Raw genomic sequence first — 13,015 nt, 5'->3', positions numbered from 1 at the left:
CCCTTGCACAGTGCATGCCCAACTTTACTAGAAGGGTTTAAGGATAAGCAACTGAGTAGCTGTGTCTTCTTGTTTTGGTTGCCCATCACCTTTGTGTCAACCCCCAAATCATAGCGGCCAAGGGACCAATCAGGGGGTGATGGTCCTGTGTGCCCAGTTCTATGAGAAGTCCTCCGGTTCAACCTCTTTTATCCAGTGTTTGGCCCATAGTAGGCACTTAATAAATGTCTCCTGGGGGAAGCTAAGCAACACAATGTTTAGTGTCCAATCTGGAATCAAGAAGACTCATTTTCCTGGGTTCAAATCTGGTATCAGACACTTACTAGCTATATAACTTTGGGCAAGTCATTTAACTGTTTGCTATCTTCCTCATCTATAAAATGAGCAAGAGAAGGAAATGGCAAACTACTCAAGTATTTTTGCCAAGAAAACCCCAAATGGGGTCGCAAAGAGTAGGATACAAGTGAAAAGAATGAACAACAAAAAATGTTTATTGACTGACACTAGTAGAACCATAGGATGCTAGAGCTAGAAGGCAGAAGGAACCTTATGGATCATCTAGTCTAATCTTTCTCATTTATACATGAGGAGGCTGAATCTCAGAGAGGTGAAAACACTTGACAGAAGTCACACACAGCTAAAGATTTAAACCCAAGTCCTTTGACTCAACATCCAACATTCTTTCCATTAACCACCAATTAAATTGAATTGAAATAGAGGCTGCCATTGATGTTCTCCACAAAACTAGAGCATGGATTTCCAAGTCATTATTGCATGTGCTTTAAAAAGAAAGACAACAGAGAGCCTCAACGTGACACCTGAATTTGCATTAGCAAAATTCTAATCAACTTACCATCTAATATTTGCTTGATTGCAGTGAGAGATCAATCCAGTTAAAAAGAGCACAATGATTTTCCTGGCTTGACTCAAGGCTGCTTAAGAGGTTAAGAAAACTGTCTCGTGTCTGGTAAAAACACTGTGACTTGGACAAGATTCTCATGCTCATTAAATAAGGAAGTGGGTAATGGAGTTCCACTTAAAATCAGCAGGAGACATTTATATCTTCAGTCTCTAGAGCTTTTGGTGGAAGTTTATCTTAACCACTGATTTAACACAAAATGAGACTCAAGCCAAGAAATTCAGTTTCACCAAGAATATTATTTCCCAAACTATATTCAATAGAACCTTGATTTCCATAAGAAGAGGTGATCTATGGGGAAAAAAATCCACCAATAATGGTTGATACTAGTGATATTCAATGTGAAATTATGCAGACATCAAAGTTCTTATTAAATGCAACCATTTTTTAGTACAAAGGCTCAATTGCCTTAATTTTGCTAGTTTGACTTGAGAGAGTAACAAATATCTTCGTGGTAAATAAAGGGAAACATAGTAAGAAGGGAGACGGAGTTGATGATTAATCCCGTTACAAGAGGAGCTGATGGTTGACTGCTGCTGAGGTCCTTTGAGGGAAATGATGGTGATCCTGAAGAAGAAAAGGCAGCGTGAAATTAAAACTGGCTTTAAGGGTAAAAGAGCTACTAGTTCTCTGCTACTTGGACCTAGAGGGAAGAAATGACTATGCGAGAAGGGAAAGGAGAAGAGGAATTATAAGAGAAGGGAATAAGCACATATAGAGTGTCCTCCAGGTGACACGCCTTTTACAATACGATCTCATTTGATCCTCACAACAACCCTGTGGGATAGGGGCTGTTATTCTCCCCATTTTACAGTTAAGGGAACTGAAGCAAGCAAAGAGAGGTTAAATGACTTGCCCAGGGTCATCCAGCTAACAAGTGTCTGAAGCTGGATTTGAACTCGTTTTCCTGACTCCAGGTCCAGCCGTCTATCCCCTGTGCCATCCAGTTGTCAAGGTGAAAAGAGACACTTTTAGGTTTGATGTAGTAAGGGAAAACTTTCCAACCATTACAATTGTAGCAGAATAGAATGGATTCCTTCAGGTTATCAAAAGAAAAGCCAGCATTCATATGTTGCTTTAAGGTTTGCAAAGAATTTTCCAGGTTATTTCATTTTATCCTTACAACAACCATATGCTATTATCATCATTCCCATTTTACAGATGAGAAAATTGAAGTTAAAAGAAGCTCGTAAATTCCTAAGGCAGAATTAGAACTCAGGTCTACAATTCCAAGCCTAACACTATCCACTATAATTGGAGGTGCCAAATGTTCTTCTGGCAGACTATTCTGAGTATTCTTTGAACTAAAATAAATTTAACTAGGAAATCATTAACAAAATGAAGTTTCAATAGAACAGAAATAATGTTAATATGTGGGTTTCTAAGTCATTCTACCTCAGCAAGAATCTTATGAATGGTTTTGATTTTCATACCACTATAGGACATGGCCTAAAAATAGGTTTTTATTGCTGGGGAAAGGTTTTTGAGTTCTAGTATTGTTTCTCTTGGTGAGCTAGATGACACAGTGGGTAGAGTGCTGGGTTTGGAGTCAGCAAGACTCATTTTCCTGGGTTCAAATCTGGCCTCAGATACTTACTAGCTGTGTGACCCAGAGCAAGTCATTTAACCTTGTTTGCTTCAATTTCTTCATCTGTAAAATGAGCTGGAAAAGGAAATGGCCAACCACCCCAGTATCTTGGCCAAAAAATCCCAAATGGTTGCAAAGAATCAGACACAACTGAACAACAATTTCTATGATTCTTCTTTCCTTAGAAAATAATGAAATGTAGACAGCCTACTTTCAAAGATGCAATAATAATATATAGAGAGCAGTAATTAAATCAGGTCTACAAGAAAATTCCACTGATAGCAATTCTTCTACATAGTCACTTATCATACAAACTCTGAGATCTTATATTTTGATTATATGGATCAATCAAATATATGAGTGAGGACTTTGAAGACTTAGCTAAAAATTCTTTGACATCTAAGTATAAAAACTATTACAGCAGTCATAATATTAGCCAATCTTTAAAATTCTTTCCTCTAATGTATTTAGCCAATCTTTGAAATTCTTTCCTCTAATGTATTTCATGGAAAAACTAATAAAGCAACTTTTTTCCCCTAAGTTAACTTTTCTTTGCATTAAAGCATAACCCTCTCTAGAAGTCACCACCATACCTCAAAACGGAATGTAGATAATATTTTGACTTTAATGCTTTTTATTCAAAAAAGAAAGCAATTCTTAATTTCACTAGCTGTTCCCCTCGAGAAGGAAAAAAAGGAAGCTAATTCCCAAATTATAGTTGAGGTTGTGATAAATCAATTACCTCTGTGTAGTAGACAACTTCTTGATTTTCCTTCTAAGTCTGGTACCCCTTCTCGGGTTAGGATATCGCCCAGTGGGCTGGTGATTAAACACTTACCAATCCACCCCTGGTTAGTATTCACAAGAATCCAAAATAATTCCCAATTTGTTGCTTAATTTTTGAAAGATAGCTCAAGTCTTCACCTTGGAGTTTAAACAAATATATTCACTGGTTGTTGGGTCTCTTTTTCTTACTTGTGATGAATAGTTCAGTTGATTAGATATAGCAATTTTAAAACCTTTTTTTTTAGTCTAGAACACACCTAACACTATGTTATCAGCTTTTCCTCATCATAATCCTTCTAGTCCTTTTCCCATTCCCTACTGTCATAATGCACCTAAATTTCTCCATAATCTTTGAGAAGTACTGAATTAAAGTCAGAGATCAGGTCAGATATAAATTTGTAAAAACTGTGTTCTTAACACCAATCAACTAGTATAATCAACATGTGCCACTGATCACAAGAGGGAAAGGAATGAATGGTTCAACACAAACTATCAATGCTAGTGAGCTAGTGGAAGAAATGAAAACCACTGATGGTTACTAGTGTCATCTTTGGATCAAGGAGATTCCTTCCCCACACAAAACATCAATTTCCTGGTTGAGGAAAAAATACCCTGGGGTATTAGCCCAATAAGCTGGATTCTCTTGGATAGCATAGTTGAAAAAAATCAAGTTCTGCAATGTTACTTGGAAATGAATTAGCTGGTAGTCTGGAGAATTATGACATGCCTAATTCTAGAGATGAGTTCCAATTATAGCTCTATATATTACAACAATATTAGCAAGCACATATTGTTTATCTTAATTACCCTTATAGTAGTGGGTTTACAAAGGGTCAGTTGAAATAAACTATACATGGATTTGTATTTTTAGATCTATACATATCACAGAAATTTGTAAAGAAAGTAAAGTGTTTAACTTACAGCGACCAACAACGAGGTATGTGACTCAGAAAACAATTCAATCAAAAACAGTTAAAAAACTATGAGATTTTGAAGTACAAAAAAGTAAAAAGGGACCTAAAAATTTCCAAGTCAAGTCATGAGCCCACTATAGAGGGAAACTTTTAAAATTCTGAGGCAATAATTAAATTACACTGGTATAACTAAGACTAAAAGTTGGGAAATGGAAAGTTGAAGTACACCTCTTCCCTTTTATTATAATTTTAAAACAATCTTGTTCTTTGCTCTCAGCAGCTCCCCACCCTTGAGAGTTTTCTGTTCAAACAAGACTCCTCCTGCCTCAAGGTTCTCTGATCTAAGGTCTCAGCATCCAGTGAAAATTTGGTTTGGAAATCAAAACCAAGTTCAGTTATCATGGCAAGCATTTCAAATGTACCACATTTTTCTCAGGACCAAATTGCTAAACAAGCACAGCCTTGTTAAAAGGGCAGGTCAGACCTTATCCAAGTAATACGTCATCAACCAGACAAGTGTGTCATCTTCTATTCTGCCAGATCACCAAGTTTTTAAAAGTAGGGAAAGTAAGGGCAAAGTAAAACTACAATTCTCACCTGGCTTTCCTGATAAACAATACATTACCCCACATTATATTCTTATATAGGTATCTCAAAATAACTTTTAAAAGGTATCATATCCTTTTTATACAGGAATTTAGAGACAAAATAAGGAAAAGTGATGGCCATCAAATCTTGTTTTTCTACTAATAAGATATGAAATACATAATTATTTTTAATACTATATATTGCACTTTGCAGACAAAGAGTACAAGATTCAAAATTAATAGGAAGAGCAAAATGATAGAAGCAAAAATCTAAACCAAAACAACATAGGAATTTCTGAAGACATGATAATAGTAGTACACTATTTCTTCTCCCTTCTAAGCAAATCATAACAAATTTAAATATTTTACACTGAAAAAAATGAGATGATGTTATGGATTTTCTCCCTTCGTTTGCTTCAAGTTCTCCAGACAAGATCAGAGTTAAGAATTTACTCAATAAATAGCAATCATACAAATCCATGAATAAAGAATTTTATTCTCTATCTCCTGAAATCGGCAACATAAACAAAAGAGCAATCTGTAAAACTAATGGGTTTAGCATTTAGTCATAAAACATGCATAGCAGTATATCTTCCATATCGAAGTCTGAATTTAATGTAAATGACTGGCACCTTGGAATATGGATATGTGTTGGCTTTAGAGATGTAGTAAGTGCTATTCCTTTCCATGAGGGATTTCATCTGTTACAGAGAGTTCATTAGCCAATCCTTAATGCTGTTAGAACAATCTTTCTATATATCATTCCTTTATGTGAATGCTGTCACATTTTAAGCTCTCTGAGTACAGGATCTTTGTCTTATTATCTTTGTATTCTCAGTGCATAAGACAAGAGTATGTGCTTAAAATGTTAACTGAATTAGACTGAGAGCCTTGTGATGTTTCTTCTACTGGCCAGTTTGGGATGGGAATTGTTCTATGAAAGACCCTCACTCTCTCCTTAACAGTGTGGAAAAGCTAAATAACCAGTAGCTGAGCTAAGTGAGCTCATCTCCATCTTGTGGTTTGCCAGAAGTATAAAAGATTATGAAGGACTAATAATTTAAATGATCTACTGAAAACTATTAATTGTCAAAAAAGGAAACACCAGAAACGTCTTTTAGTACACATTTAGAAATTTAGAAATTGGAAGTTGCTTTTATCTATTCAGAGAGGACAGTTTGAAATACAATTTTAAGGTCATATCCCATTAGCATTCACTAGCAAAATGTACATACTTGTCTTCTGTATAAAACTTAATTCTGGAAGAATTAAATCTGAACAATTATTTTCAGACTTAAAACATATTCCTGTACTTCTAGACCAATTTTATAAATATTCAGCTCCCATCAACTTAATCCATTACAATACTGAATGTACCACAAATTAGATTTCTTGATTTGCATTTTCCCTCCCCTCTTAAATTTCTATTGATTTCACAGAAAAAGCTGCATAGTCAGGAGGAGAGGAGGAAGCTGCATAATATAAGAAAAACTGGGAAAAAAGAAAAAGACATGAGGAGAAAATAAGTCCCTACTTGAGTTAAAAAAAAAAACCCATCTTATTTATAAAAACCATTACTTTTGACGTAATATCAATTTTACAACAGAAGTGCAGCAAGGGCTAGGCAAGAGGGGTTAAGTGACTTGCCTAAATGACTTGATCCTATCTTTTTTCTCACCTCCAACCCTGGTGCTCTATTCATTATGCTACTTACTGCCCTACTAATATTGTGTAATCTTTTTGTTGCTGTTGTTTTTTAACCCTTGCCTTCCATCTTAGAAACAATACTATGTATTGGTTCTAAGGCAAAAGAATGGTAATGGCTAGGCAACTGAGATTGAGACTTGCCCAAGGTCACAGAGGTAGGAAGTATCTGAGGCCATATTTGAACTCAAGATCACCCATCTCTAGGTCTGGCTCTTAATCCACTGATCCACCTACCTGCCCCTCACAATATAGTTTTAAAATAAGTCCTTTGGATCTAAAAATGGAAAATGTATATTAATAGCTTTAAGCTATTATGAAATAAAGGATTATCTTTATAGGTATTTTCCCAAGAAGTTAATAAGTATTTATTAAAGACCCATTATATACTAGACACCATGTTAGAGTCTTCGACCACTAAAAAAAAAAAAGTCCCTTCCCTCAAGGAACTTCTATTCTAAGGGTGAAATAACATATATATATATATATGTTATATATATGTGTTATATACACACACACATATATATACATAAATACACATATATATTGATATGCAAGTATGAAATATACATAATATAAATACAAGCTAATTTCAGGGGGGGGAATTGCTAGCAGCAGGGAGGCTCACTCGAGAGAGGCCTTCTTTAGGAAGGAGGCAGCGCTAAGAGGCTGAGATGATGAGACAAGGCATTCAAGACATAGATGACAATATGTGTAAAAACAGAGACAAGAGATGGAATATCTCGTGAGAAAAAGATCAAAGAGGTATTATTTAGGTGGATGATAGAATATGCAAAGATAAATTATGTGCAGGAAGTAGAGAAAGGTAGGCTGAAGCCAGGTTGTAAAAGGTGAAGTTCCACAGAGGAGTCTGCATTTGATCATGGAGGCACTAGGGAGCCACCAGAGCATTCTGATCAGGGAACTGACCTGTGCTTTAGGGTTATCTCTTTGGCAGCTATGAGGATGGACCGGAGAGGGGACAGACTTGAAGCAAGGAGACCAATTGAGAGACTATTGTAGTCATTTAGGCAAGTAGTGATGAAGGTCCAAATTAGGGTTCTGGCCCTGCGAGTGAAAAGAAGGGGATGTATGTGAAAGACATTGAGGAGAATAATCAACAGAATTTGGCAATTTACTGGGTGAGGGAGAGAAAGGCGTTAAGAATGACTCTGAGGTTGAGAAGCTGGGTGACCAGAAGAATGGTTAGGCCTCAAAAGAAATAGGCAAGTCAGAGAGAGGTCAGCTTTGGCAGAAAGACAATGAACTGTTTGGAACATGACAAGATCACCAAGAGATAAGAAATGACCAGAAAAGAATCTTAGGTTGCCTTCATATTGAAGGTATGGAACATGGATGATGATGAACTCACAAATGGGATTAAAAAAGATCAGAAAGTAGGAAGAGCAGTGTCAGAGAGAAAGAGAATCCAGTGGAAGGGAATGGTCAATAGATTAAAATACTGACAGTCTGAAAAGTAGACGATTATGGAAGGGCCATCAGATTTGGTCGTTAAGAAGGTAACAGTAACCTAGGAGAGAACAATTTTAGTTGAGTAATGAAGTCAGAAGGCAGACTACAAAGAGTCCTTAAGTGAGAGAGGGAGTGAAAGCAAGAAGGGAAGATGATCTTTACTAAGCTTTAGTAGCTTTAGGAGAGGGAGAAGATACAAGGAATGGTAGATTAAGGATCACTCACATAAGGGCTTCTTAGGATACAGGAAGCCTTCGATGTGTTTGTAGGTAGCAGGAAAGGGGCCAGAAGATAGTGAGAGGTTAATAGCATAGCATAATATAGCACAATGGAAAAAGCACTGTCTAGGCTCAAATGCTGCCTATGTCAACTAACCATCTGTGTGACTTTAAGAGAGTTGCATCACATCTTTGAATTCCTGTCAAATTCTGAGGTTGGTCTATATGGCCTTATGATCTCTTCCAGCTCTAAATCTAATGAGATTAGAAAGAGATGGTGTCTATAAGGGCAATTTGTGGAGAAGATGGGGGAAAAGGAAATCCAGGTTACTAATAGAGGGGTTGGCCTTGGTGAGGCAAGGGACAATAACATCTTCATCAGAGAGCAAATAAAAGGAGAGGATAGAGGAGATGTGCCAAAGAATTGTGAGAGAGTAAGTGAGGAGGAGCTCAAGGAAAACTGTCTCTGTTTTCTCAGCAAGGTAAGAAGTGGAAGGAAAGAAATGATGTGAAAGACTTGGAGGAAAAAAAGGTTTAAAACAGCTTCTATGGATAATACAATAGTGAGTCAATTAAGGAAGAGTTTGTCCTCCAAAAGGATTGTCCTGGGTCCGTGAGGGCCAAGTTGAGATGGATAATACAAATATGTAGTAGATCTGGTCTATATGCAAGATTTTCTCTGATATGTGAACAAAAGCCTAAAGGAGAAGGTGGTAGTAAATCCAGGGTTTGAATTTCACAAGGCATAAGCAGCAATAGGGGAAAGGATCTGAGAGTTCAGGACTGTGTCAAACTGAAATGATTAGCTACAAGGTCAAGATTAGGAAAGTGAAGTATTTGAATACTATTACTAAACATGCTTCATAGAATAAACAAATAAAAAATACATGACAGAAAACTTGGAATAAAATCTATATACATTTCATTACTGGATTTTCAGAAGCAGAAAGAAAAGTGAACAAATTTCAAAGTATATACTTTCTATTATTAAATGATATTAACAATTATACATTTAGCACCCTTCACCTTTACTAAGCCCTTTAATTTATGAAGCATTATTGCCACATTACAGATAGTCAAACTGAGGAAAAGACAGTTTAGTGACCTGCCCAAAGACACAGTAGAGCAGTAGCAGAATAAAGAAGAGAACTTTATCTCTCAATTAATAATAAACATCATCAAGAAATGCTTGACATATTTCTGATTAGAGAAGGCTATCGCTTCTCTCAGAATCACTATAAAATTAGATTTTTACACAAAACAGGAATGATGACAATTGGACACAAGGCCCAAAGTCTTCAAAAACCAATGAACACAATGGGCCTAAAAAGGCAATCTACATGTATGTGAAAGTTTTTTTGGGGGGAAAATCCACAATTATATTTTCCTGAATGTTTTTTTAAAAAAAAAATAGAAATATTACAGTTACAAATTAGATAAGGCTTATAAACTAATTAGATTTACCTAAACCCTGGCTTAACCACTGAAGGTTTAGGACTTTCCAATTCTATTTTCAAAGAGCCCCTGGGTAATCTCCACCTTTGAAGTAAATGCATCATAAATGTAATTTTTGATAACTTCCTTCCAGCTCTTTGTAAAGTTTATGATATGTTATCTATAGCTTTCATTCTGTAGTATTAAAAAAAACTACATAATCTAAGGAAAAATAGTAATAGCAATTCACAAGACTATTAATAAAGTGGTTTAAAATAGTTAGGGGAGAAATTTACTTTTCTTGATGATAAATTTGAAAAACACTTTAAAATAGTGTCCAAATTATTATTATTATCATATATATTAGCAACTTGATTTGTGAAATAATACTGATCAAATAAGACAAAACATTTTTGGACCAACAAAAATAATCTAATATTCTTAAGACTCTACTTCATGAGTTTTATAATAAGAGAATATGTTTTCCCTGATATTTTTTCATAAATGCTCACAAAATGTGCACAACAAAGGAATGTCAAGAAATAAGTGTTAGGTCCCTGAAAACATCCATGGATCTTACCAAATATGCACACGATCTGTGTCAGATCCAGGTATAAAAATACCAGTTAACTTCAGTAGATCTCTTCATCGAGAAGTCCTAGAAAATAGATGCCTGAGGAATATGGAAGTTAAGTGACTGACCCTGGGTCTGACACTGGAGAGAGGCCAAAGGCAAGAGATGACCCCAGTTTTTCCTGATTTAGCTTATGCCCCACTGCCTCTTTGCTACATTGTTCTTATTGCAATTAAAAAAAAAAACTTTTATGCACACATTTCCTTTTAGTCAGCATCATGACAACAGTTTCAGAAATGAATGAGAATTTCTTCTTAAAGCCGCAATTATGAGGTAGATTCAATATAAAGTAAATATAAAACAGTCTGTATTTACATTATTTTGTCAAATTCTATATAATATACATGTTAAATAAGACTCATTCACAAATTTCAATGATAAAAGATTCATTAAAAGTCTTGATCAGCAGAACTCAGGCTTTAGCTTCCAGACACCTTCACCATTCAAACCTCGATGAAATGTACAGAGATTTCTTAGTAGTTCTCTAAATATACAAGACTGTGATGTGGATAACTTGGATTCAAATTCTTGCAGTATCTCTTGGGTGCTTGCCTGTCCATCGATGCGGGCCTGGAAAGCTATGAAGTTCCTCATTTCTACCAAAAGGTCATCATGTTCTGTTGCAGTGAGTAGTGAGGCAGAAGCCTGCTGAAGGTTCACATTTTCATTTTCAATTCTCTGTGGCAAGATAAGATGGTTTCTAGTTCTCATTTTAGCTAACAATGATGATGAAGCTAAAGCACCAGATGAAGATTCTCCATCTTCTATTTTCCCACTAAAATGTGTTCGAGTGGCATTTTTTTCATCTTTCTTTGGATTAGCATCCTAAAGAGAGAGTTTAAATAAAATTAAAACTTGAGTCATTAAATCAGTTGTTATAGAACATTTAAGTTTAATTCAAAATAAAAAAGGCAAGCCAGATGAAAAACAAAAATAATGATTTTGTTGTTTAAGTAGATAGCAAGTCAAAGGATATCTGTGTTCGTTAAGTAATCACAAAATTAAAGTCAATTTTGGCTGATCTTGGAATTTTCCAATTTAGTTTAATAGTGAACAACAGTATCCCCAAACTATAACTATTTTAAATATTGAATTTTGGAACCTGGAGTACTTGTACATTAAGCTTGAAAATTATTATCACTACTAATGAATTTAGAATGGTCAAAACATATTAAATGTTATAGAAACAAAAAAAAAAGTCATTACTTTCTACAAGTCTTTGACTAGTCCCTTACTGCTAATTGTATTTAATAGATCACTTTTAACAATCCTTAGGGGTTTCTGGTAGCTTGTCTGAAGTTAGGGAACAATCAATATTTTTCAGGATAGTTCTTCATGCAAAACATTTGCACTCTCCCATCAGTTTTGTTCCAAAATTAGGCCCCATCCCTAAACTGAGACCTCATTTAAATGAAAAAAATATTTACCCACTCCCTAAAAAATAATTACTAAAAAACACAACAATAGAACACACCTTGTTTTAGTCTACATGTAGAAAATAAGATAACTCCTCATTTGAGGTGATTGAGGATGGAGAGCAGGGAAAAAAATTAACTATAAATGTCTCTATTTTCTGAGCTATCTTTGGTGTGTCTGATACCTTTAGTCTCTAGATTATTGATCTGAAGATCAATTTATCAATTGTTATTTTTTGTAGGTCTTACAGAAGTACTTTAGGAACAGCAACAAATTTAACAATTTTAAGACCAAGTGAATTTTGTTTTTCAATATGAAAAAGCCCTGCAGACTATAAAGCACTACATAGATTTAAGTTGTGCTATGATGTACATGCACTAGCCCCCGAAATGGCCAAGAAGAATATTCTGACTTAGATTCCATCAAGCCCCCATACTGGTATAATGTGTATATTACCTGGCACTTCTCTTTTGTAGACTTTGAAAAAGGCTGTGAAGCAGGCAAGTTAGGATTCCTTTTCTGCCCAAATCTACTCCTAAATGAGAAAAACGTTTGCATTTAGTGTTTTGAAGTAAAAATATCCAACCAACTCCCAAGATTTCCTTTGGGAATTTTTTTGTTTTCTAGGGATTTTTTTCAAGGCCACCTAGTATTTATCCTAAAACTCTTGATTCCCACATAGCTCTGCTCAAAGATCCCTCTTCTGCTCTATGCAGTGTCATAAAATTCCCACAATCTAATAGGGATTTACTAAATTAAATCTATATCTATGGTAGCATCTAAATTTAATGTTTAACAGAGCACACAATCTTTCCAAACATTTCTTAAGCACTTAATCAGTGCCAGGTACTGTGCTAAGTGATAAAAAGAATAAGAGAGACTAGTGCTAGTAAGATAGACCTGGGAATCATCTTCATAGAGATGACAACTGAACTCATGAGAGCTAATGAGATCACAAACTAAGATAGTAGAGGGAGAAAAAAAAAAGAGGAGAAGACTTAGTAAAATCTTGAAGGACACCACTACTGAGAAGAACATGGATCAAGACACAGCAAAGGATACTAAGGAGGGGTCAGACATGAAGGAGAACCAAGAGAGGGCAGTTACTAATACCCCAAAAGGAGAAAGTATTTAGGAGAAAGCAAGTAACAGTGTCAAATACTACATAGAAACCAAGAAAGATGAGGACTGGAAAAAGCCATTAGATCAGCCTTACCAATTAAAAGAGCACAGACAAGAGAATAGATACAGAACCCAAATTGCAGGGAATTTAGAATAAGGAAGATAGTGAGGGATGGTGTCAAAGGGACATAAGATGAAGAATAAAGGAGAGAACTTTTAA

The 13,015-nt window shown here is 35.4% G+C and overlaps 1 protein-coding gene across 1 annotated transcript in view; it reads right to left on the bottom strand.

The window, feature by feature from the left end:
• Positions 1 to 10,616: 10,616 nt before the first annotated feature.
• ERCC6 (ERCC excision repair 6, chromatin remodeling factor) overlaps positions 10,617 to 13,015 on the bottom strand; it is a 102,325-nt gene continuing 99,926 nt past the window's right edge. The window contains exons 20-21 of the mRNA XM_044665771.1: positions 12,130 to 12,208; positions 10,617 to 11,082 (exon numbers count right to left, since the gene is read on the bottom strand). Coding sequence (XP_044521706.1) covers positions 10,660 to 11,082; positions 12,130 to 12,208 — 502 coding nt within the window. The 3' untranslated portion in view covers positions 10,617 to 10,659. The remainder of the gene's footprint in view (positions 11,083 to 12,129; positions 12,209 to 13,015) is intronic.

The sequence above is a fragment of the Gracilinanus agilis genome, chromosome 2 (genome assembly GCF_016433145.1).
Source record: "Gracilinanus agilis isolate LMUSP501 chromosome 2, AgileGrace, whole genome shotgun sequence".
In the NCBI taxonomy this organism is placed as follows: Eukaryota; Metazoa; Chordata; class Mammalia; order Didelphimorphia; family Didelphidae; genus Gracilinanus; species Gracilinanus agilis.
The sequence above is the reverse complement of the archived record's forward strand: the minus strand, read 5'-3'. Positions and strand labels throughout refer to the sequence as shown.